Source organism: Triplophysa rosa, linkage group LG6 (genome assembly GCF_024868665.1).
Source record: "Triplophysa rosa linkage group LG6, Trosa_1v2, whole genome shotgun sequence".
In the NCBI taxonomy this organism is placed as follows: domain Eukaryota; kingdom Metazoa; phylum Chordata; class Actinopteri; order Cypriniformes; family Nemacheilidae; genus Triplophysa; species Triplophysa rosa.
Window position 1 is genome coordinate 23,637,986 of NC_079895.1, and position 27,113 is coordinate 23,665,098.

Genomic DNA, 27,113 nt, shown 5'->3' on the forward strand with positions numbered 1-27,113 from the left:
ATTCACAAGCTAAATTCACAGATATTTAGTTATTTTAATTTGTAATGAAATAATTTTGTCATCAATGTAGGCTTCCAATGAGGAGGACGAAAGAGTTTTCTGGGTGAGGGATGGCATATGTCGTGATGTTTGTTCCGTGGGATGTTCCCTTTAGATTTTCTTTAGAGATAAACACACTCATCCTAGGCTGATGACACCCCACGCTCATAATTTGGGCTGTTCAATGACAAATTATAGTATAAATCCTTTTATTTTTCTCTGCTTCTCAGAGCGACGACTTCAAATCCAAAACTGACTCAGTTTTCCTGTGGTGCCGCATCTACCGTGTGTGTTTCATTAGCAGATTTCTCAGCCCATTTTAAGTCTCAAGCTTCATTTACATAGTCGTTGAAGAATCAGATGGGGTTGGTGCACACGACCGTGAGCGCTGACTCAACTCCCCGCTGAGTTAATGGCCCTGCTTGACTCTCTGACAACATCCAACATGTTTGATATTGTATATCGCTTTCAGCTGGTGGGTTGGACTCTCGTGCTCTCGGCAATAATCGTTGAACTTACACTGAAGAACTGAAAAGGAAGCTTTCGGCTTGTATCTGATCCAAACCTTTTCATCAGCAAATAGAAAACCACGTATCGAAAATGCTCAGTTTTCTTTAACATAGGGGGCATCACCCATGTTAACATCCAGGAGCAATGAATAAAACCAAAAATATTAAATAAACATGCTTTATACCAACATGTTCTTTGCCTGGTTATGTGTGGGTTTATGTATATATATGCAGCTCATATCCAAAAAAAGAAAGTTCTAAATCAACTATGATGTGTTTATTACTACTTGAATCTTGTGGGAATGGTGAAGTGTATAATGAGGTTAGTGTTTCTAAGGAACAGTTTGTTTTTGTGTGTGGTTTTATAGCATCTGTGGACTTTGCCATGACACTATGAAGGATTCTCTTTGATGGTACTCACAACATCTTCAAATATACATGCGTGTTCTGTATGAATGAATATTTCTGTAAGTAGGCCACATTTGCATGAGAGCACGCAAGTCAGGGTGCATTGAGCTCTCGTGCGGCAGAGATAGAATGAATTGAATGAGTTAATTAACTGCATGGAGACATGATCTTCTCTCACTTACTCTAAAGCTGTCCCTAAATATTTTATTTAACAACAGACCTTTCACATTTCACTTCACAATCTTTGCTATTTGATGACTGTATCTCTATTACATTCTGGTTCTGTGGAGAAGAAAACGAGTATATACATTACAATAACTTTACTATTATTTAAAAATGTGGAAATATAAATACTGATAAACTCGTCAAACGGACACTTAACTGTTTTTATAAAAAATCCACTATAAAATCTAGACTGTTAATTTTATGATGTAATTAGATGCTTTTTCTTCATTTTTGCTCCAAGACTGCAAGTGACCTAAGATTTAGTCTTGTTTCATGAAAAAAAAAGAAAGAATTATGTACGTTTATGTTTAAAGCGATAGTTCACCTAAAAATAAAAATGTTGTCATCAGTTACTCACTTTCGAGTTGTTCCAAATCTGTTTAAATTTCTTCGTTTTGATGAACACCGAGAAAGATACATTTGGACAAATGCTTACAACCAAACAGTTCCTGGACCCTATTGTCTACCATAGTAGGAAAAATTGCTTCATTATTTTTTGTTCTGTTGAACACAAAAGAAGATATTTTGAAGAATGTAGGACAGCAAACAGTTCTGGGTTCCTACTATGGTAGTCAATGGGGTCCAAGAACGGTCTGGTTGCAAGCATTCGTCCAAATATCTTTCTCTGTGCTCAACCAAACAAATACATTCATACTGGTTTGGAACAACTAGAGAGCGAGTAATTCATGACAGAATTTTCATTTTTGAGTGAACTATCCCTTTAAAACGAGCCAAAAATCTGCCAGTGGGATGAGAAAAATAAACTTGAATTAAAAGCTACAATTGAATTCTAGGATATTTATTTTATTTCTTAAGACTGACATGGAACAAGAATGGAGAATGTTTACCATGAACTGCACAAAATTTTGTTCGGAACACCACTTTGCATAACACACTGCATAGAATACTGCATCCCACAATGCAATGCACTCGTTTGACCTTACCTTGTATTTCCAGTGTAAGTTATAGTTAGTTATTAGTTCCTGCTTTATTTTTTTCTTGGACTGTATAATAGCGATATCGCACACCCCATATGCACAGGGACTGCATCGAAATTTGCAACTGAACGTCTAGTGTGACCTTGGCATAATTGTGAGAGTAAATTTTAACGTTACACTTTCTTCCTCTCTCTCTCACTCTCTTAGTCTGTCTGTCTCCTAATTTTGTTTTGTTTGTTGTTCTCTGGTGTTAATACTCTTATCTCCGCAATATGCAGTGCCTTAGGTCATAATCTCTCACTCCCTCTTGTACTTCCGGCACGTCCTCTCCATCTCTCCTCCATACATTACTCTGTGCATATTCTGCTTCCAAATCTGGGCCACAGCTGCCTGTTTTTTTGGATTAGTAAATGTTAGGATTTTATAAGTACCATGTTAACATGCCAATCAATCAAAAATAATTAATAAGCTTACCTAACATAGTTTTGAGTCAACCCTGAGTCATTTCCTAAAGATGACTAAGGGTTGGAGAAAAACGGTTGTGAGTTACCTGGAGTTCTGCATTGATTTCTTGTTTAATGTGATCTGATCTACATGAACTCAGAATTATAAATGAACGTGAACCCTTGAATTACACTGCATCTTACATGCAAATAAACAATGCCCTCTTAACTTTCATCGCGGTTCGCTTACTATTACATTAAACAAAGGCAATTAAGCCTGAGCTCATAGCTCAGTAATGGGACACGGGCGGCCCTCATCATGCAGATTAGATTAAATGACTCATTTGTCCTCGATGTTTCCTGATGCAGTCAGAGGAAGAGGAAGGCGTGGGATGTTGATTTTTCCTCTTCTCGGGGAGGCTGTTTCATTTTCTACTCTTGTTGGAATGATTTGGAGGTCTGCAGTCATTCCCTCTGCTGTCAGGTTCAGTTACTGTGGCATCTGAGACACAACTTGGTTCAGCTTCAGTAAGTGTGTGCGTCACTCTTTGCTCCTCCTTGTGACCTTGCTTGAATCAAAATATCTTTAGACGAAAGAAAATGATGGGGAGACGGGGCAGAGAGGGATCGATAGGGTACATTTAAACGTGAATGTTCTGGATGACCGTGTTAGCCACACTGGGATGCACAGGTCATGTCTCCAAACAACTATTTATAATTTATAATATCTCAGTATTTTCCGCATTTTTCTTGAATTGATGAAAACACCTTGAAGACTTCTTTGGTTCCAGAAGTGCTGATCCCAATCATTTTCTCCATAAAAAAATAACGAACGATTCTTCAAATAAGACTTTAAGCCTTTTAACCTGATATCTCGGAAAAGAATCACAACATTACAAACTTTGATTTCAAATTTCATATTCATGGTAGGTTTAAGTCTGTATATGAAAATCTGAAAACGAGCGACAAACTGTGTATTTTTATTCTGAAATCATTCCCATGTCGCATTGCAAATCAACAGAATCACATCTTAATCATCAGTACAGTAGTAATACCAATATATAACTATTAATGTAGTCATAAAATGTATAGAAAGTTATAGATGTTAATGTTATTTTTTTAAACACATTTTCGAGATGGAAATAGTTCAACTCTTTAGAGTGGGCTCGCGTTTTCCGCGCGGTTTTGATGCAAAATTTGGATCGCCCCTAAGAGTGTCTAGACGGTTTCATCGGACGCACATGTCTGGACCGACGTTAACTTCTGGTCTGTGTTTGGTTCAAATTCTATTTTATTTTGAATTCATATTAATATCAATTTGTATTAATATTTTTTTGTATATTAATTGTACAAAATGACATTAAAACTACCCAACAGTTATTGATTCTTTTCGGAGGTCTGCCGGAAGTTAAGTTTGGGCCATAACATTTGTTTATGTTGTTGTTGCAAAAACCGTCTATAGTAACTTTTATCTTCACACACCTCATTTAACTTTGTTCATTCAACCGTTAACATCATGTAGATGTTTAATATACCTTATTTAGTATAACAGGGTGTTTTTATTGATCTTGGTGAAACTTGAAGTTTAGTATTGGATGTTATGGCCAAAACCTGTTTGCTATGTCCACTGGCTCTGCGTATTTGTCCTATCGTCAGTCCAGGTGAATTGAAAGCATTTCCGCTAGGATAAATGTATTACTATTGTTATCAATCATAATATGAGTATGTTTTGTGAATTTCCCAAAGGTCAGCGCTTGGCTTGTTAACCCCATGTGCTGCCCTGAAACATCCAAACAACAGAGGCAGGACACTATTTATGTGTCAGGAAATATGACCTCCTGTCTCCTCGCTTTAGATCAATGGAGGTAATTTATTAGGAGCTCTGACCCAGTGCTGATCTCGGACACGGTTGTGCTCAGTCTGGTCCTGTAGACCAGTCACGGGGGTCTCAGTCACAATGTGATGAATGAAATTGTAAATTCATATTAGGGTAAGAAACCATTCTTCGATAAAAAGTTAAATTTGTTCATTCTGTACTAATAATCAGAATAAACAATTGCTTTGCTGATAAACATCTCTAGACTGCCTACGATTAATACTCTGTCCTATATGTACAGTATATACACCTATAGATTACAAATGACATCCAACTCTTATTAAAAAATGTACGTCTTTGCTTTTAATTCAAATAGGATGCATTAAAAAGACTTTTAGGAGGCTTGGCAAAAAACAACATCTAACAAGTGCATATGGGAGAATGGCAAGAGATAATGACAGAATGTTACTGCGGGGAAGGGTAAAAAATTCTAAATGCCAAATAGTAGTCAATGTATTATTAATTCCTGCAAGGTTTTTCTTTCTGTATTCGAATAAAACCCTATAACCTAATATGCTGTAGTTTGCTTTTCCAAATTCTGTCCATTTTGTACCATATACCTCACATGGTGCTGATGTAATATAACCTGAGGGGACATTAAAAGCAAATATTGTACATTACATTACTTTTGGCCACTACTGTACATTGGTGTCTATCCAACCTTTTAAAAGTCTTATATTTGCTTTATCGCTATACGTGCTTCATCTCATTATGTTTATGGTCGTGGACCTTTATCATATTAATGAAAACCTCAAACGTTGAATTGGTTCTCACTGGCATTTGAAATGCTCTCGAAGGTTACATTTGTAAGTCAGTGCTGGTGTAGTAGTTTAGAATTCTGATCTCTCAAAGTGTCAAAGAGGACACCGTTCAGTTTGTCGATCTAAGCAGGGGGGGTGGAGGTGAACCCAACAGCTTCATCAGCGCTCTTCTGGTATTTAATGGTAAAACACACACATCCTAATCGCCTCCACCATCTCCTTCACATTGACCCCACCTGATCAATACACAAGCACGCTCCTGCTATTCACATTCTTTTCAATAATAGTCCCACGCAAGGCGGATCAATGGATGACCACCAACACTCTACCCGACACAAACAGAGAGAGAAAGCAGTCCTCATGTCCATGTCCCCCTGTGAGTTGTGACACTGTGGTGTAGTGGGTCATTACTGATGTGATTTGTGTGGTGGGAGAGCTCGGTTATAAGAGGAGAAGGTCAAGCACAGCATTTACGCGCTCCCGTGGATCCCTGTCAGACCCGTCAGCATCTCTGGAGCTTTGAGTTTATGCGTGTGGCAATTGCTCATAAATGCAGACAAAGAAGCCGCTGATAGTTCATGTTAATTAATACGTTGTTTAACCTGGTGCTGACCTCACTGTGATTGACACGGCCTTCCCGGTCCGAATGTGCTGGAACTGAAATACTAAAGGAGACAATACGCCAGAAATGTGTCACCCGCATTTCTTTGTGTCCCAGCCTGTCGAGAAATTCCATTTGCATCTTTAATTAGGGACAGACGATTATATGAGATAGTTGTAAATCTTGTGCAATGATTGGCTGAAGTTTGTTTTGCGATTTAAATGTCAAGCAATTCTCTTTCTCTCAGTCTCCACAAATGAGTGCATCGCTAATACGCTCATTGTACATCTCTATTGATGGGGGCTAATAAAGCAGCTCTTACCTGCGATAGGACAGGACTCATGGTTATCCCATACATTTGATTCTGCTTTCATTTATTGGGACTAACAATGGTAACATTTCTAGAATAATGGAGTGTACGAATACAGACTAGTAAGAAGTCTGTTACATTTTGGATATACCTGTGAGGGCACGATGAATCGTCAATATTTTTGGTCTGTTTTATTTTTGTTGAGTTGGAGATACTTTAGTATGTGGATGACCTCAAACAGATTGATATCAATCCCTTGCAGGGTTCAACTTTTCAGCCGTTGTCTTTTACCGCTGTGCCACCCTCCAGGGCACATTATTATTTTGGGAATGAAATATGAAGTGGACATTTATTTGTTAGATTTAGTGCTATTACAAAATGTGACCCTGGATCACAAAACCAGTCTTAAGAAGCACAGTAACGTTTTTAGTAAAAGCCAAAAATACTTTGTATGGGTCAAAATGATCAATTTTTCTTTTATGCCAAAAATCATTAGGATGTTAAGTAAAGATCATGTTCCATGAAGATATTTTGTAAATTTCCTACCTTAAATATATAAAAACTTTATTTTTGTGAGTGGATGGTCTGACACAGTGCCCCTGATTAACAACTTCAAAGGCAATTTTCTCAATATTTTGATTCTTTTGCACCCTTAGATTCCAGACTTTTAAACGGTTGTATCTCTGCCAGATATTGTCATATCACAACAACCCATACATCAATCAATCAGCTGAATTATTCAGCTTAATAAAAATCTCAATTTCAAAAAATTGTCCCATAATACTGTTTTTTTTGTCCAGGGTCACATATCAGTTTGATATAATCAGTTTCTCTTCCGTCTGTGGCATTCACTCATCTAGTTTAAATGTATTCCTGATTCCGACATGCATGTAAAGAATTAGCTTTCATGTGTAATCAAGCGTCCTGCTTCCCACCCGTACAAAGCCTTGTCACAGTCTGGAGTCTCCAGAGACTGAACGCTCATAAATCAAATCAGCCCTCGCCACCCAAACGCCCGACTGTGCATCGTAGACCCTATTAACCTGCCCCTATCTTAATGAGTTAGTTAACGCACTATTTTCTGTTCACGCAGCTCATCCCTGAGCTCATGTGCCTGGGGAATGCTGGGAAAGTGTGATAATTGGCCCTAGTTTATCATCGATTGCAGACTGATGAATGAGGCGAAAGGGACTCAATTTGTTTATGTCTTGTTTGGCTTTTCGTCCTGCCATCCCCCTCCCCCCCAATCCTCTCCATCACACCTTTTCTGAAGGCCGGTGTCAACGTGCTCCTTCAAGACGTAAACGGGAACATTCCACTTGATTATGCCACCGAGGGGACGGAAACCAGCTACATCCTCATCAGACACCTGGAGGAAAATGGTAGGTCCCTTTATATACATTCATGTTTTATGGAATCTGATAATATACAGTGTCAGAATTTTTTTTTCAAAAAATGTACTCAAGCTGTTACTGGGACAGTGGCCAATAATGGTTGTATTGTGTTAGTTAGCTGTTTTGTTGTGTTTGATTTATATTCATTGAAATCATGATGTTTGAAAAATGTTTAAAACGGAGTTATTTCATTTTGGAACCAAACTCTTCAAATATGTATACATGTGGTACCAAAATGTACCTCTGAGGTACTAATATGCAATTTTTAGGTTCAAAGGTGTACTTGAAACGGTACCGCATTGACAGTTTGGGTACATACATTGACCATTTTTTCCTACAGTGACATCAAATGTAATTTTATAGGGTAGCAGATTAGACCGAATATAATATTTATGAGTAAATGGTACACTGAAAAAAAAACTAATAGGATTCACTTACTACTTTTCTGTAAGTTTTTGCACACAGTTGTTTTAAGTAAATTTTACTTAAAATATTTGGTCAAGATTTTTTAAATATTCAAGTAAATATTACTTACATTGTTAAGTTTTCGCAAATAACAGAAAAAAATATTGTATATATTTAATATTTTTTTCAGTATAGCATAACTTCATAGCATAAAAGTTCACAATAAAATACAGTATAACTGTGAATCTATCCAAAAGAGAATTTATATATACGGTTTATATTCCATCGTTGCCATTTATTGAATGTTTTAACAGAATGTTTTACTACTTTTGTTATATTATCACAAATAACTAATTAAAATAAAAATATATATGGTAATAAAAACAAACAATTTTATATTATTTTTTATATATTTTATATGAAATATTTGTACAATTTGTATTAAATATTAAAAAAGTTTTATTTATTTTTTACTTTTTTAATTTGTTAATTTTAATTTAATTGACACTACTTTCCTTTAGATAAAGAGTTTTTGAAGAAAAGTGAATGTAGAATATAAACATAATATTGGTTAAGATAAATTGAAGGTAAACGATGCACTGACTGCAACAGAATTCCATGCAGGTGATTTTGAACTTTTCATTATTGCTCATGAAAGCATAAATAATGGATAAGTGCAAGGTTTCTGAAATTAATAAACAGACTAAACATGAAATCAATAACTGAGCAACTACAGATGAAGCTACTGTAAAATGGTGACTTGCCATTAAAATGCGTCAAAGTTTTTGATTATTCCATTTGTCAGCCATGACTTCTAAGAGGTGGCCAACACCGTTTACCTTGCTGACAGACATCCATCGCGGCGTACTGGTTTTTCTGAAGTGGACCACTGCATGTTTAAGTGTGAAAGCTTGACAGAAGCTTCATTATCGTGGCTTTTTTGGGCTACATCCTGCTTTGGTATTCTACATTTCTCTGTGTCTTCACCCATTGACACATTTCTGCTGTTATATATGGTACAGTTTATATACCATATAGGCCACCCCTGGCCAGCTGTTTACAGTCATCCATTCAGTCAGGACACATGCTGGCTGGAGTAAGAGTTTCTTCAGGCTGCTAATCAATCAGCCAGATCCAGAGAGACACATTTCTCCAGAGCCGCTGTCAGACAGGAAATTCATCATTACCGTCAGCACTCTTACTTTCTCAAGATGGCAGCATCTGTTTATTTGTAGGTGGAAGGCCATCTCAACTCCCTCCATTACTACAGATCGGTATGCTTTGTATCTAATGGAAACCTTGTGCATGTGGGAATCCGACAAATGAAACTGAACAATGTGTCCTCCAGAAGACACTTGATAAGAACGGAGAACGGGATTTTAGAACAGAGCGCGAGATCTGATCCCGTAGGACTGTTTGATGAAGAAGAACTCTGTCATGTGACATCTGTTCAGATCTCCTCCTCATCACCTCCATCACACGAGAACATCAGCACCTGATCACATCCCGTTGGGTAACAACAGTCTGCACTGAAGACAAAGGACTCATTTGCACCTGCTATTAACATCCGCCTCAGGTGTAAACGTTTGGGATTTGATCACTCAAATTAGATTCATATGTAGTCGGACACGCATGTGACCACATTGAATTACTGAAAAATAGCAAAGGACTGCCTACCTGCCTGTCAATCAAACTTTACGCTAAAACAAGGGTTTTAAACCTGGCTGTTTAGGTATGCCTTTAAAGCAATATATAACATGAACATTGAAAACCTTTTTAAAAACAAATAACCTTTTAACCATTTTAAGACCAGGAACAACTACACATGGGTAGTTGACAAATAAACCGTACTAAAATGTGTCCTATGGTGTGACATTGCACAAATTTAGAAAACATCTGTTAATTATATATTATTTCGTATTATTAATATGTATAATATAAAATAACAATGAATATGGTCTCTTATGCTGGCTTTTTTGCAAAAACATTTTTTTGTGAAACTTTTCCATTTTCACTATGTTGATATTGTGCAAACAGGGCCTTAAACTTGCTTTTTCTGTTTAGCTTCATATCTGTTTAAATGTTGTTGTTGTTGTTGTTGTTTTTTTATATTTTATTTTGAGTTTTTTCATAATGTACAAACATGTACAACCAAAGAAAACAAAAGCAACCCAATACAGCCAGAACAACCTCAAAAACATTAAAACATCTGTATGTCAGGTCTCATGAGAACGTCAGTATCCACCACTGATCCAAAGTGACATTTACTCAATCTACTTTGATGAAAGCAGTGTGAGGTGAGCTCACGTCTGCGTATGTTTGTGTGTGTGTGTGTGTGTGTTTGTCAGGCGTGGACATGAGCTCTATGCATCAGATGAAGACCCAGCGGTCGTCCACCATGCTATCTGACGTGAAGCAGCTGGTCAGCAGCGGGGGCAGCGTCAATCAACACAATGACGACGGGGTGACGCTGGTGAGTCCAGCCCTGTTACAGTCATTTATCTCTTTAGTATGTAATCCAACAGGCACAGGTGGCGATTTAAATGATCGTGGTCAGATCAAACATGTTACATGTATGTTTGACTTTGTGTTTCCAGCTGCACATTGCCTGTGCCAGCGGTTATAAGGAGGTGGTGTCTGTGTTGCTTCAGAACGGTGCAGATGTGCAGGTGTCTGACAGCAGCTATTGGACCCCATTACATCTGGCCGCCAAATACGGGCAGGTAAATATCAGTACAGGGGATGTTAACAAAATCGACAAGCAGTGGGCAGCCTGTACTACTTATTGACTGTTGGGTATTAAAGCGATAGTGCACCCAAAAATGTGGAACACAAAAAAAGGTATTTTGAGAAATGTCTCAATGGTTGTGTGTCCAAACAATGGAAGTCAATGGAGGCCAGTTTTGTTAATTGGTTACCAACGTTCTTCAAAATATCTTCTTTTGTGTTCTGCAGAAAAAGAAAGTCATACAGGTATGGAATGACATGAGGGTGAGTAAACAATGAAAGAATTTACATTTTTGGCTAAACTGTCCCTTTAAGAAAGCCCCAATTTTGGCATTTGATCAGATGCTTTTGTGGTCTTTAACATGTTAAAAACGGCTTGTAAAGGGATCAATTTGATCAAGTTTTATGCAAATTTTCCACATGGGCAGTGTGTGTTACAGTAAAGCTAGCAATTTGTGTGATGTGCTTAAAGTTTTGTTCATGAACTTAAAGGAATAGTTCACCTTCAAAATGAAACTTCTGTCATCCTTTACTCACCCTGTTGTCATTTTAAACGTGTGTGGTTTTCTTTCTTCGGCAAAACGCAAGATATTTTGAAAAATGTTGGTAACCAAAAACCGTTGGTCCCCATTGACTTCTATTGTATGGACACAAAACCAATGCATGTCAATGGGGACCAAAGTTTTTCTGTTAACAACATTTTTCAAAATGTCTTTGTGATTTGCAGAAGAAAGAAAGTCATACAGGATTAAAATGACAAGAGGGCGTGTAAATAATGACAGAATTTTCATTTTAAAGGCGAACTATTCCTTTTAGTTGTGTTGTCCAAACATCCTGCATGTTGCCGTTCTTTTAGATTGCTGTTTAGAGTGGTGGGAGTTTATCGATATTAGAGTAATTGTATACGAAATCCAGTTCATTATCACCCGCCCTTCCTGTTCCTGATTAATGACACTTGCATTGCATTGATCTTTCCAGTTCCCAGCCAGATGAACCAGAGCTCTGAGAATTCTATATGTGCACTAATGTGTTTTATATGAGTTGAATAACAGCCTTTCACAGACTCTGAGAAGAGATTGATTTTTGGGGAAAAAGGACAAACTTGCTGACATGGTCAAATATTTAATAAGGTTTCTGGCTGCTGATGTAGAGACTTCTCATTTCTTCTCATCTGTCTGCTATTTCGGAGACATTATTTATGCTACTTTGTTTACCTTCTCTTCTGTCTGCTCTTATGTGAGGTTTTAGCACATTTGCGACACGTGCTATTTTCACCGCCCTCATCTGAAATCAAATGATTTAGAAATTCATGCATTTCAATTGTTTTTTATAGATGTTTTTCATAATACAGAAAAAAAGGTATTGGGAACCAAAACTGTTGTTCTTTCACATCACTGCGAAGAACCTTTTTTAACAAAACCGTTCCTTCTTCAAAATCCAATGTATTGTAAGTGTGCTTGTTAGTTAGGGTGTTACATTTGACATTTTTATGCATTTGGCAGACGTTTTTATCCAAAGCGACTTACATTGCATTGTATTAAACATTTGTTTCTGACTATTTGCAATTCCCTGGGATCGAACCCATGTCCTTGGCGTTGCTAGTGCCATGCTCTAACCACTGAGCCACAGGAAAGCTTTGCGTTGTCGCGTTACATTTGTAGGTAGTATAATTTGAGATGTTCTGCATCTAATCTCTCTCATTGAGCACAAAGAACAACACACACAGACAAATGCTTTTTTCTGCCTGCTTTCATAATTTATGACAATAAAGTCTCAGTCATTAGCACTGCAGATGGTTGAGTGAGTCAGCAAAACTGCCATACTGCAGTTTAAGACTTTTAGTTCCAGCTCAGTAAGTCAGTCAGTGCACCATTATACAGCGTGTTAACAGTTGGGAACACGGTGCTCCGTGAATGTGGTAAATACTCTAGTTTGCTGTAACTGATGCAGGTGTTGTGACGCATATTGACGAGTTAGGCCTGATTTAGAAGATTCATGTGTGCGGTTGATGAATGTGCGGTCTTTGTGGTTACCGAACCTGCCATTAAAGCGACAACGAGCAACTTTGCTCACTGTTGCCCCACGTGGTTGATAAGCGGAATTGTCTGTATGCGGTGTCGTAAAAACTGTCGCAAAGATTTCCCGCTGGCAGCTCAATACACGTGAGTTTGTTTTCAAAGCCGACGGACCCGGCGGACCCAAATACGCTATGAAAACAGCGCATAGCATGTACATATATATATAATGACAACATTAGCCTACTCAACGACTGAACTGTTCAACATTTACGTGGTTTACTGGTCTGAACAAAATAATCTGCTACTTTTTACCACAACACGTTTATTGTGGTTTTTTAGTCTTCATTTACAAGCACTACACACATTCATGACGAGACACGACAACATGCTAGCTATCGACACCGGCAACCATATATTATCTCTCAGCTACCTTACGGTTATAAAGTGTGAACCGGTGGTGCGCCAAAGACACAGACTAATAACAAATACGTTCAAAGTACAGGACAGTAACAAAAAATGTACAAATAACACTTACAAATCCAGGAGCCGAACCGCTAGGTCTCCATCCGTTTTGCAACCCGTTGCCTCTTGCTGCTCACGCTACCGAGTGTAAGCCCGTCCGATATTGATTCGTGACCGGCCTCGTGTCCGATCACTCTCTCGCTTTCTTTTCTTTGCTTCCTCCGACAAAACCCTCTTTGGTTTTTTGGCTGGCTCTGCCATGGTGATGTTTTGGATAGTTTCGTCTTACTGTTAGCTCTGCTGTTGGCCAACTTCTCCCAGGCTACGAGTAAAACGTGACGTATGCCATAAAGCAGGGGATAGGCGGGGCTTGTACCGGCCCGAACACCAAAGTTACAAGTGCAATTTCAGCCGATAGGAGGCTGCTCAGGTAGCAACGGCAGTAAAATTCGTCCAGCTAAAAGTTGACCCACCACTAAAATAATTTTAGAGACATTATTTTAAGGTCAAAGAGTTGCTCGTTGTCGCTTTAATGTATACACGGTCCAAAATTAACTCTTCAACAACAGGCTCTTGAAACAACATAGACATTTACTGGACATAAATTTGGCACATTTGATTTACAAACCATGAGTCACCAGATGTTAAATAGGGTTTGGTATTGTTTGAATTTTATCAATTCTGATTCTTATTGATTCCCACTTCCCAGTTTAAATTACAAAGTTATATATACATGTACTGTATGTAAGTGAAGCAACCATGTTTTGTATTACCTTTATTGTGGTTAAACTGTAGTTACTATAATGAAAATATGGTTAATTTTCATAAGGACTTTTATTGAGATTTTAGCAGATCACAAGTTAACATGCACATTTCTGAAAATGTGCATATAGGAATTGATAAGAGGAAATGAAATTTAAATTTTATATCAAGTATCCGATTCCTAACCTTCCGATTTTAGAATTCCCAACCTTAATGTTTGTCCAATTTGGACATAAGAGCATCCTTGCAGTCTGGCAGTAATGTTGGGCGATGAGAGTCTGGCACACAGTCTGTGTTTCGTTTCCAAAAAGGTGTTGAGGTCTGAGATTTGTCCAGGCCAGCCAAGTTCTGGCACAAGGGCATTGGGCAAAAGAGAGCCATATTCTACCAAACTTGTTTGCTTTACAAATTGGCTTTATTCTTGATTTTTACACATTGCACTAAAATGTGTAGCTGAAATAACCATATCAATTAGAGAAGGTTTTTACATAACGTTTACATAGTGCATTTCTTTTCGGACATACTTTTATTTTTTATATTTGAGTTTTGTTTGGTTTTATGTGATGGCACATATGGAACATTTCCATGAATTGAATTCCGAAGGAAAATGTTAAGTGTAGGTCTAGTTTAAATTTTATTATCCAATAAACAAATTGACAGATGTTTTTCTTTAGTGGATTGGATTTTTCAGATCACTTACTCTTCAGATCACTTACTCTTCATGTGACGTTACATTTCCTAGAGAAAATAGGGGCGTTTGCTCACATGCATCACCCACACGCATACGTCATGCAGTTATTCATTACATCATGCATTGACTACACAGACAAAGCACACACATACCAGCCACACTTTTGAGCAAGAGTCTTATAGGAGCAAGAGACATTCTGTGTGCGTGTCTGCATCTCATAAACACTGCTGATGGTGTGAATGTGAGGCAGTGCCGTGCCTCTCTAGTGACAGCTGATGTTATAGATTTCATAGGTGATGGAGAGATCAGCTGTCTTCAGCGTGAACTACATCTCATTACTATTCTCTTTGAGTTCTTCTGAAGTCATAGAGATGTGTTTGTGTTTTTGTGTCTTCCTAACAGACCCACATTGTGAGCCAGCTGTTGAAACATAAAGCAGATCCCCATCTTCTGAACTGCAACCAGGACAAGCCCTCAGGTACGCACATGCACACTAAGGCCATGTTCACACTTGACTTCTTTTTTGAAGCTGTTAGCGTCTGTTTTACATTATAATCCTATGGAGAAAACCGTGTTTTCAAAAAAAGTCCTGAGCGTTTTTTTAAACGCCAGCGTCTTTTTCTGCAGCTCAGAGCGTCTTTTGAGGTTGAAAAACTTTTCTGAAAAAAAACCGCCCTACGTCAAGCACCTTTTTCACAGCTAACCAATGACAGAGACCTGTCGTTTCCATAACAACATGCAAGGAAAGTGATTGGTCGAGAAGGCTCAAGCTCGAAAAAATAAAATGGCGGCCGAAACGCCCGTTGGAGCTAGTTTTGTATAAATGTAAGTTTAATTTTCACTTTCAATAACTTCTGATTGCATTTCTAGCGAGAAATTAGTATTTTACTTTAAATGTGTGATTGGTTATGGCAAAGACGCTCTCTGTTTATAATTCAAATAGACTTCCGTACGTTGCCTATGAAGCCTCTCTCTCGAAGCTGCCTTCATGCACAAATGCTATCTTTGAACATTGCCGGCTGCTATTTGTAACCACAACGCTGCGAGTGTGAACACTGCCTTATGTTGCATAAGGAAAATGAAGTCACAGCAAATAAGCACATTTCCCATTACTATAATATTTTTACTATGATTTACCTGTAAACTGTATATTGTAATATTTTAAAAGCATTACAACATACTAAGGCGTTTCCATACTTGGACATAATCACTAAAACATTTATCTTATTACCATAATGAGAATTGTGTACACACAGGTTGAACTAATGTTCCAATGCTGATTAAATTGGTAATTATCAGGGTATTATTCAGCTTGTCCAATATATCAGTCTAACAGTAAGATGTACATGTGTAGTGTATAAACAGTTTTCAGCTAATGGAGTAGAAACGGAGGGCTGAACTGCTGAGCAGCTGCATTTCTGTCAATGCAGTGTGATGACTTAATTACATGTAAGAGCAAAGATCCAGTCATACACTCACTGCCAACACTACTCATTACCCACACTGTCATTAACACTGCTTTACTATGGTAAATCAACCACACCAACAGCCACAAACGTGAGAGGACGAATCACAAGAAGAGAATACACATCCAGTACATTTTACAGAGATATCATTGTGTATACCGATGCATGTAAAATGACCAGAGGTGGACGAAGTACACAACTTCCTTACTTGAGTGAAAGTACAGATACTACTGGTCAAATATTACTCCACTACAAGTAAAAGTTGTAAAGACAGATTCTTACTTGAGTAAAAGTACAGAAGTACGTGCTTTTAAAAGTACTCAAGTATTAAAAGTAAATTTCCTTTATGTCAGTTGTGCATTGTTTTATTGTCGTATACCTTATGCCTCTGAAGCAACCTACTGAATACACTGAGTAGCTCACAGTATCAGTTGTATTAAAGGAGTAGTTCACTTCAAAATTTGCCCCCATTGACTTTCCATAGTAATTTTTATTCCTACTATGGAAAGTCAATGGGGGCAAATTTTGCAGTGAGCAACTCCTTTAAGAGCTTTATATGTTTAGCACATATATGTTTAGTTTAGATATAATCCTGTATGATCATTTAGCCTAATTATCCTCATTAGCCCCCTAGGCCTATGTATTTATGAGCAGTGTTCTTTTATTTTGTATATTCCCTTAACCAGTTTTAGCAGCAATTTACCAGTAAGTAATAAGGTTCTTGTAAATAGTAAAGTGTAGAAGCCATGTGTTCGTTGGATTTATTACCATTTGTATTACCATAATTTAACTACAAACATACTGTAAACTATAGCTAGTATAATGAACTATGTTCATTATATGTTTAGTTGCTGTGGTTTTACTAAAGATTATTAATTGGAGTATGGTTCCCATATATAGAAAATGGTAAATATGTTGATACTGTGGTTTTACTGCAAATACCATCCCTGCTGAAAAAAACAATGAATTTTTGAATTAGAATGAGATTTTTAAATTAAATTCCTCTTTGTAGTGTGTTTTGGGTTTTATTCCAATAGGATTTACCATCCCAGCAATAGAATCCATCACATACAAGTAGACAACTAGTATCCATAGTACAATTCCCATTTATAACCATTAAATCCATTACATTTTATGTTGTATTTTGGGCAGGGTTCTATTGTTTTTATTTCAACAGGAATACTTCAACTATAGTTACTTCAGTAAAAACATCATTCATTCTCCAAATCGCTTTAAATGATATAGCAGCAGATCAGAAGTTAACACGCACGTGTAGCTCAAGGTGTATGTGATGCTTATTTACCGTTTAGCCGTTATGCCGATCATTTTCATGACAATGTTTCTACGCTCTTTGACCGATCGTAACCCACAGATGATTACACCACACTTTAACATGTGCCTTTTTCGTCTTTTAATGTTCTATTTGTCTTTTTAGAGCACTATCAATGGTGTAGCAGCGCCTACGTTTACATTAGTTTAGCGGGGAAGATCCCAGAGTTGCCAGATTTCCGTTAAAAAACTGCCAAATGGCCATTCAAAGCTTGCCGGAAAACGGCGAGCATAGAAAAACTGAAATACTTGGCAACAGTAAAAGGTCCTGGCAGATCGCAAGCCAGGTAAATTGCGCACACAGGAAACCCCGCTGCATAGAAACCATTTTCTACTTTTGGACCTTTTTATAAATGTAGTGGAGTAAAAAGTATGATATTTGTCTTTCAACTGTAGTAAAGTTAAAGTACAAGTACTCAGAAAAAATAATACTCAAGTAAAGTACAGATACTCAAAAAGTGTACTTAAGTACAGTACTCATGCAAATTTACTTCGTTACTGTCCACCACTGAAAATGACTGAATATCATTCTTTATAGTGTGCCTATGCCTTGGCTAAATTGATTTTTAATTCTTTCTTTTATATTACTAGTCAGAAATCTTGAACCTAAGATCTATATATGCTGCCCATATTTCTGAATGTCACTACAGTAAATATTGGGGCTGTCAATAGATAAAAAAATGTAATCGCATGTATCGCAATGTAACGCTAGACAATGATGACAGAACAAACAGATTTTGCGCTAATGGCGATAAATATTTTTAACGCGTTAATCAGGAAAAAATTAATCGCATGCGTTAACGCGTTAACGTTGACAGCCCTAGTAAATATATAAATTATTTGTGCGGCATAGTGATTTCCTCAGGGATGTGTTACACGCTTATGCCTCTTATGTGTTCTAGACTACATTACTCGTGCTAGATTTCCTCTTCAGAGCTTTTGGGTGGGTGTGGATACTTTATAGCCAGGCAAATTCCATTTACTCTAGCTCTTAGGTATTAGAAACTCTTTCTCTGTACGCTGCTGTGCTTATGGCTTTTGAATAGCTTCCTGTAGCCTGTGGCTCTGCATGGGTCATAGCACAAGATATAAAAATGATACATATAAAAACATTAAATGTTTTGTTGTTCCTATAAAATAAACTTTATCACAGTATAGACGGTTTCATCTTAACAATATAAACAAACTTTCGTGACCCAAACTGAACTTCTGGTACACATTCACAAACAATTGAGTGCTTGTAGATTATTTCTGATGACAAGCAAAAGAAACCGAGAAGCGTTACTTGGCTAAACTTGTCTCTCCAATATTTTGAATTTAGACTGCGATACCAAGCTCAACCGCTAGATGTCAATGTACCATACTGTTTGTTTAAGCGACCGAACTACAGGACCCATTCAACAAATTGTTTATGTAATAAAATGAACATTCAACAAAATTCACCAAATCCTTTATTTAATGCAATTATTAGACAGTAATATAATAATACAAATTAATATTAACATAAATAAAATAAAATATAAATAGTTGTATTATTAGACACTAGCCAAACACAAACCGGAAGTTAACTGGGGGTCAGGTGTGTGCGTCCGATGAAATGGCCATATACATAATCAAGTGAAGGCATCTAGCGGTATGGGGCGCCGTTTTTAAAATGAAATGTGTACCAAAAACCTGTCAAATTTCGCCAGATTTTAAGTTAAATCTAAATGTTTTATCTAAATCGAAATCCTTAATGTAAATATAAATCCTGAATTTTAATGTTATATTTAAATGTTAAATCTAAATCTACATGTTAAATGCAAAAGTTAAATCTAAATCCGATATATAAATGTAAATATTTTATGTAAATCTTGTTTTAAATCTTGTTTGAGTTTAGCTCAACATTTAGATTTAGATTTAACATTTAGATTTAGATTATAATGTGATTATATACATAATATAGTATTTATATTTATGCATGTAGAATAAGATTTACATGTAATATTTACATTTATATGTAGGATTTAGATTTAACTTTTGCATTTAACATTTAGACTTAGATTTAACATTTAAATGTAACATTATTATTCAGGATTTAGATTGAGATAAAACATTCAAATTGATCTTTAATATTTGATATAGTATGTAATAAACATGATACAATTTTTATTATTTTTATTATTTATGTAAATCTAGTGAAATGTATGTGGTTTTGTATGTACTGTAAATATGATGAAGTTTGACAGGTTTTTGGTACACATTTCATTTTACAAACGTCGCCCCATATAGCGGTGAGGTTGCAACGAATGGCTCACTCCACCCCTCCCGTTCGAAGCACTACGGTGGCTGACACAGGTTTACAATGTATTTATGAAATGCGCTCCGTAGAGCAGTTTGTCCGTTTAGGGCTACTGTAGAAGCAACATGGTGATTTCCATGTAAGGAGACCCACTTTGTATGTAGATAGTAATAGCTTGTTCTAAGGTAATACAAACATAAAACTTCATTATTATGTCTATAATATTGCATTTCTGTCAGTAGATCCTGCTTAATATCACACATTGCGCCTTTAAGGAATGAATGTAATAATAATTATTGGCGAAATCTTCATGTATTTATTTACTTGATTTATTCTGTGACATGTTTATTGAACGTTCAATGTTAAGACCGGTAAGTTATTAAGTCATTCACACAGTCAATCAGTCAGTCATTTAGAGAGTCTGTGTGTTGCATGGCCTTTGGGAGCTCCACAGACAGCCGTGCTCCTCATACTGAAGCTAAGATGTAAGATCAGTCTCCTGATTCTCCAGCCCATCATTCCCGAGCTCTCAGACTCTAATCAATAGCTCATTCTAACTCACCAGCTTAACTCAAGGACTCAAGGATGTCTGAGATGAAACAGGAAGTCAAAGTAAATCCTTTCTGTTTTCCTAAAGTCTCACCGTCGTCCTGAGAGAATGATCTTTCAGTGTAATTTTCGACATTTTCGAAAATGCTGGCACCTCGTGCCTGCTCACGGCTCATTTCAATGGGTGAGATTAATCATCTCTATCGCCCGATCCAAGCACAGATGGATCGGTCTGCAGCAGGGCTCAATGCCCATCACAGTGCAGGCACAACCATGTGAAAGCCAGCAGGGGGTGAGCGACAGAAGGAATGGACTTAAACGATTGGACCCTAGGGAAAATTAAAGCTCAGTAATTCCCATCAAGTGATTTTTTGAAATGGCATCTTCAGTTACTAAAAAATGCCCCAGGTGCTAAGATGGTTCAACGCACACCTGATTTTGCCTTCCTTTTTATTAACTCCATGTATTACCCCTACACAAACCGAGTAAGATGATTTCAGATTCCTCTCACTGTGACCTGTGCTTACAGATATAGCTGCCACAGAGCAGATTGCAGAGATGCTGTTGAGAGCAGAGGAATTCTGGGTACAGAGACAGACAGACCCCTCAGCCCCGCCTCCATCAGACGAGAGCTACACGGAAGCCAACCAGGACAGCAGCCTGCCTGTCAAAAAACTGTACGTAGATACTCGTGTGTATTACTTTTTATCAACCATTAATGAAAAAACACAACACATGCTGATAAAGTATAAACACTGTTGGAAAAGATGAAACATTTGGAATCGCCTTGGTACTGAGAGTGACGAAGGTTTTTTTTTCAGGGCCACTATGGCTCTACCCATTTCCAGGAAGGACAGTTTGTTGGAGAAGGAGGCGATGTTCAGGGATACAGGAGGAGCATTGACCAGACAACCTTCACTTGATAATGGGCTGGATGGAGCGGTTCCCAGCGCGGCAGGAAAACTGGAGCAGGTCAGAGGACAGGTGGAATCTATCTGGGAAAAACTGCACCTTAAGCGTGTCTAGCTTCACTATTAAATCCTACAGTGAAGTGAAAAATGTCTAAAGTGTTCTTGTACACTCTTAAAAATAAAGGTGCTTAAGAGGTTCTTCACAGCGATGCCATGGAAGAACCATTTTTGGTTCCACAAAGAACCATTCAGTCAAAGGTTGTTTAAAGAACCGGCTCTTTCTTACCTTTTTATAATGTGAAGGACCTTTTCTGCCACAATGAACCTTTTGTGAAACAGAAAGGTTCTTCGGATGTTAAAGGTTCTTTAGGGAACCATTTAGAGAAAAAAGGTTCTTCTATGGCATCGTAAAGCACCTTTATTTTTAGGAATGTATGAGTATTTTGTACTGTTGCTCATACTGATATCGAGGAATTTGAGTGTTGATATATGTGTGATGCAGTTTAATGTAGGCCTTTGCGACATACTGTATGCTAAAGAATTGTTTTAATTAAATTTACTTTACACTTGCTTTAAACAATTCTCAAACTTCAACTAAAGAGCTTGGTTAAAACCAACAGTATACATCATATTTTTTTAAGTCTAAATAAAAATGGACTTTGGTACTCAATATTAGTGGACCCTGTATATTTTTATGTTAGGGTTGTAATGTCTCGTACTGTGAATATACACTGAAATGATTACATATTACATTTATTAAAAAATGAACTGATCCTATCCACCAAACAAATCAGTTATCCTGTAGTTGATACAAGTATTTTGTACTGATCTGTACTGCGCTAGAGTGATTTGTCTTGTTCACAAAACGTAGTCATGAGAAACGAGTTACATCTAATACACTTAGATCCCGTCTTAATACGGCATATTTTAGATGAATGCCTTTGGGAAAGTCCAGCCCTGCTATTGGGGACCAGCGTGTTAAATCAGTCATTGTTTAAATATAGAGAGACAGGACTTGATAATCTGTCCTGCTACACCGCCTGACCACATTGACCCTAAGCGTGAACTCTGACCTCTGAAGAAACTGTGAAAACAAAGCGCTGAGCATATAGAAAACTGTGGACTTGGATGAATTTCAGTTTGATTTCAAAATTTGTTCATTCGTAAGTGAAAGGGAGATTTGAGACATTATTGGTTAATGTATTTTTTTAACATCCTACCTTAAAGTTGCAATCCTTTTTTGGATTTAAAATAAAAAATCAGTTGTTAAGCAAGCACATGGCACATCGGTGTTCCAAATCTTACTGTACTCTGAAGCTTATACTCTAATATGATGATGTAAAATATGGCTATACATTTTTCAATATTTCATTTTTGAAATAGATCAAACATAGATGGCAATAGAGAGGGGAAGATGACAGATTGCACCTTTAAGTAAATGAACATCGATAGAGGCAAGAGAAAAAAATCTATTTTCTATACATTAGCATAAAAAAATGAAACTGCAAATAGTCCATATGGCATGGAAACTTTTTTTGGGATGCTTTGTTGGCTTTCCTCCTTAAGATAAGGTGGCATACAGGTTTAAAACAACATGATTATAAATAACCTCTATATCTGTCTTAGCTATATTTAGAAAAAGAGTCCATTTTATTTGTCATATCGTCTCTGAACATATGAATAGACTGTCTCTGAATTGGTTGATGAGGGATGTTTTGTTTTGCGTTTCAGGTGAAACTAATGCCTCCTGCTCCTAATGATGACCTTGCATCCCTCAACGAGCTCACGGACAGCAGCCTGTTGTATGAGATGCAGAAACGCTTCGCCAACGACCAGATATATGTATGTAAACACATGTGAACTCTTGCTGAGTTGTTGTAAATACAGTCAATATAATCTTGCTGGGCTGTTATAAAGCTGACAGTTTGTTATTCAGAATGATTGACCATGTCATTTCCTGAAGTCACAGAATGGAAATTAACTCTCAGTTAGGAACGCAATCCTCCGTTTTAGTTCACTGACGGGGCATGACTTCAGGAAGAGCCCTTCATTCTCTGTCTTATGCCGCACTGAGGGAGGTGACGCCCGGATGCTGATCTTTTACCATGCCATCCGGTCCACTGTGTGTTCTGGTCTCTCACACACACACACACACACACACACACACACACACACACACACACACACACACACACACACACACACACACACACACACACACTGCTGCTGGCTCTCTTCTCTGTGGTCTTGGATATTAGCCAAGGACCCTGTTTGTAGCCTGGCCAGGGTCTGGTGTCTGGCTGGCAGCCCTTTAGGTCTCACTGTAGTCAGGCCAAAGACTTGAGCCAACCCTGGGGAGATGAAAAGACATTCTTACATCGACTCTGTTAACGGCTGCTGTTGATACTGTTACTACAATGACCGTTGCTGGTATAAATCATGGCTTTTGTCTTTGAGTTTCGGCCTTGATAGTACTACGATCCAACGCTGGTAGTAACACCACCAATATTGAAGAAATTTGTTTCCTTTCTGTCACTGCCACCAAAAGGCTATATTTTTAGTGTAAAAGAATTGTTTTTTAGATGTGACTTGTAAAGTCGCATTATTTACTTTTGATGGCTGTTTTCCACCATTTCTCTTACGTCAGTTCTGAACCGTCTCTGTTGTCTGAACAGTCTCTTATAAAGCTTGGCTGGAGATCACTATGAATATCGTGAAAACAATTTTAGGACCGTTCAGAGATTAAACATGTTGTGTCTCTTATTTAAATTTGATTCTAAAATGTTGGTTAGAGTTGGTAAGCTTGAGCTTTTTCTAACAAAAAGTCAAACGACTCGTAATCAAGCTTGTGAATTACTTCGTCACTCACTGGAAATAAACATTGTGGAGAATGTATAAAAAATGTATGCAAACATGTATATAATAGTACTGTATCATAATATTAATAATTATAATACTGTTAATAATTTAAGTCGTTAATCATTTTGAATTAGTTATTTTTTTTAGTTAACACACATCATACGGGATAAGAGAGGAATAGGAGTCTGGAAAGGAGCTGTACGATAATATTATATATGATATTGTACGTAATAATTAAAAATAATCATATTTATTGAATATTGTTCATCCTTGTGTTCAGTTAAGGAAATAAAATACCGCTATTCTCCGTCTGAAACCTCGTATCACCATATTTCGTGATTTTGCCACAAATCATTATAATTTGTCACCTTTTATGTTTGTCACTGGCTTTTGCAAATATCTCATCAATAAAACGTTTTTAAAAAGTGCTTGTCAACTTGACAACACCGTGTTTAATCGTTTAAAAAGTAGTGGGTTTTTTTCCATTTCTTGAAAAGCAGTGAATCTGGACGTCCGAGGTTTTGGATAGACAACGACGATATACAAAAAATAACACATACATAAAATCATGTAACCATTTATAAAGTGTACTCCGTTTACTAAAACATCTATTGCGGCAAACACATTTGAACACTCTTTTCAGATGTGGCTCATCTATGTCATACTGAATAATAGAGCTTGAATCTTGTGAATCGATGTGTAGTTACAGGAAAAAATCTATCTTTCTGTTCATCTCCTACCTGATGTGAAAAGATTCAAGCAGGCGGGCCGCCATGTCCTGTAGTTGGCGACACACTGTGCCATTTCATGACTGGAGTCAAATCTATGCCTAATGGCTGCCGCTGTTCTCACACTTTACAATGGGCCGCAATGTAGTCTTCCCGCGGAGACTGATATGGAAGTAGAGGCCAGAGATGTGGGGCCTTTTGTGTTGTGCTGTAATGGGACCTAATGATGTCTGTCATTACTGCACTGATGGATGGAGAGGCTGATGGTTACTGATCATTTAAAGAGAGATGCTGAACGGGCACTTTTATAAGCGACCAATGATCCATTTATCTCTCAGTTAGTTCACCTCTAAACGTACAAACACTTTATTCCAAGATGTAACAGAATGCCTCGGAAGATGCACTGTTGGGTCAGATGGGTCAGAAATGGCAAACTTAGAATTGAGGGTTTTCTCTATTCTAGCACTAAAGTCTGTTTGAAGTTGCCATCTGTCTAAGTATATTTAAGATGTGTTGTGTGCCAAACTGTGCATAGATTGAACAGCATTAGATAATCTGTATATGGTTTATGAGACTAAAGGGTTATTGACCTTCTGGTTGCCATTGAGATCACACTACGCTAATGTGTGTAATATTCCCTGTGGACACTGCTGTCGTCAGTGATAACAGGGCCACTTTCTATTATCCAAGCCTGTTATAGGGGATTATCTGTGTTCTGACCAGAAGGAACGTTGGGCCTGACCCAACATTACAGATCCTTCTCCAGTTGACCCTTATGGGAGAAATTAACAGCCGACCTGTGCCAAACCCCTAGTGCACAGCTGAATTATAGAAGCCGGAGAAAACAACATAATAGGCTGGCATCGCGGTTAAAAGGTCTGGGTCGGTGACTACGGTTAAAGGTTGTAAGTGTAAACCCTTCGTGGTGCCCCTGAGTAATACACTTAACCTCAGGCTGCTCCAGGATGAATGTGTCTGTAAAGCGGGCTGTTAAAGGGATGAAAGACTATTGGCTGAGCGTCTGATGCATATGGCACACGAATGAAATCCACGGTGGAGTCCAGACATTTATTCTGAAGGTCTGGCTATGCTAGACTAGGTTAGGAGTAACCTTGTTTCTCCTCTTTACAGACCTACATTGGACACATTCTTCTCCTCATCAACCCTTACAAGGACCTGCCTGTCTACTCTAATCTCGTAAGTACAAATACACGATTTCTGTATTGTTGGGCTAATGTGCACATACATGTTTAATTCATCACCATTGTGATTTTGAGCCTGTCTTCTATCTGGCAAATTGAAGCTGTTCTCTGGTAAGCACAGGGCAGCACATTTAGCTGTAGCAGGACTTGATCTCGATAAATAATTCATGGGCTTCCTGACAGTGATAGCCTACTCAACATACAGCGCCCACTTCCTGTGCCCCCTCTTCCTTTGCCCGTCAGATCTCCGCCCCCTCCCTCCTCTCCTTATCTCTGTATCTTCTCATCTGTTCCCTTTTTTTCTGTGTTGCAAATTCTCGTCAAGTTTAAAGAGGAAGCTTACCACAAAATAATGCATTTATTCTCACCCTCTGCTGTTTCAAACACGACCTATTTTTTGTCCATAGAAGACCAATTGAGTTGTGTAGCAGATTTTCAAGCTGCATTTTCCCTTTCGTTGAAAGTGATTGGAGACTGACGCTATCATGCGAATAATGACTTGCATGGGTGAATAAACAAACAAAAGACTTCAAATACGACACTTGTTTTGTGCTTTTGGGCGATTCTTACAAAATCTCGGTTTCGAGATGTCGAATGTTATTTTTCAAAAAATGTACCAAAAAAGGACTTCAAAAACGGTCAATAGCATGTTTTGCTAAAAAAATGTGAAGCCATGATGCCCAAGCAAGTTTTTATTATCCATACAAGATACGACATTAATGAATAATATCTTGATAGTAAATGATACGTCTCATTTTTTAAATGCAGAAAACTGCCTGTATCGGTAACGAGAATGAAAAATTTGTGTACACAGCTTGACAAGAGAATGTTAAGCTTTTAATAACTAGAACAAATAGAAAGTAATCTGTTAACCTCATTGCCATTTGAAATGTACTGGCAGATGTGTTTCGTCACATAAAATCAAACTTAATGTAAATGTCTTTGTGTGTGTAAACAGTCCTTGAAAATTTCTTCATTTTCAATATGCATGCATATTCTGTCAATGATTTTTTTTGTCATTTGAGAACGTCGAGTAGAACATCCAATTGTTTTTTAGAATTTTCCAGAATATTAGAATTTTACTTAATTTTATAATGCACTCAAACAACACAACATTACGGTAATGACAATTTCAGCAGAAAAAGCAATAAAATACATTTGATATATATATATATATATGTATATTACTATACTATATACGTATACGATATATATATCG

General features: G+C 37.5%; 1 protein-coding gene across 6 annotated transcripts in view; it reads left to right on the forward strand.

Annotated features, from left to right (window-relative positions):
• myo16 (myosin XVI) overlaps positions 1-27,113 on the forward strand; it is a 184,927-nt gene that overhangs the window by 70,935 nt on the left and 86,879 nt on the right. For all 6 annotated transcript variants that reach the window (XM_057336149.1, XM_057336150.1, XM_057336151.1 and 3 more), the window contains exons 5-12: positions 7,384-7,492; positions 10,258-10,382; positions 10,507-10,632; positions 14,972-15,047; positions 20,724-20,871; positions 21,016-21,166; positions 22,837-22,947; positions 25,824-25,889. In XM_057336149.1, coding sequence (XP_057192132.1) covers positions 7,384-7,492; positions 10,258-10,382; positions 10,507-10,632; positions 14,972-15,047; positions 20,724-20,871; positions 21,016-21,166; positions 22,837-22,947; positions 25,824-25,889 — 912 coding nt within the window. The remainder of the gene's footprint in view (positions 1-7,383; positions 7,493-10,257; positions 10,383-10,506; positions 10,633-14,971; positions 15,048-20,723; positions 20,872-21,015; positions 21,167-22,836; positions 22,948-25,823; positions 25,890-27,113) is intronic.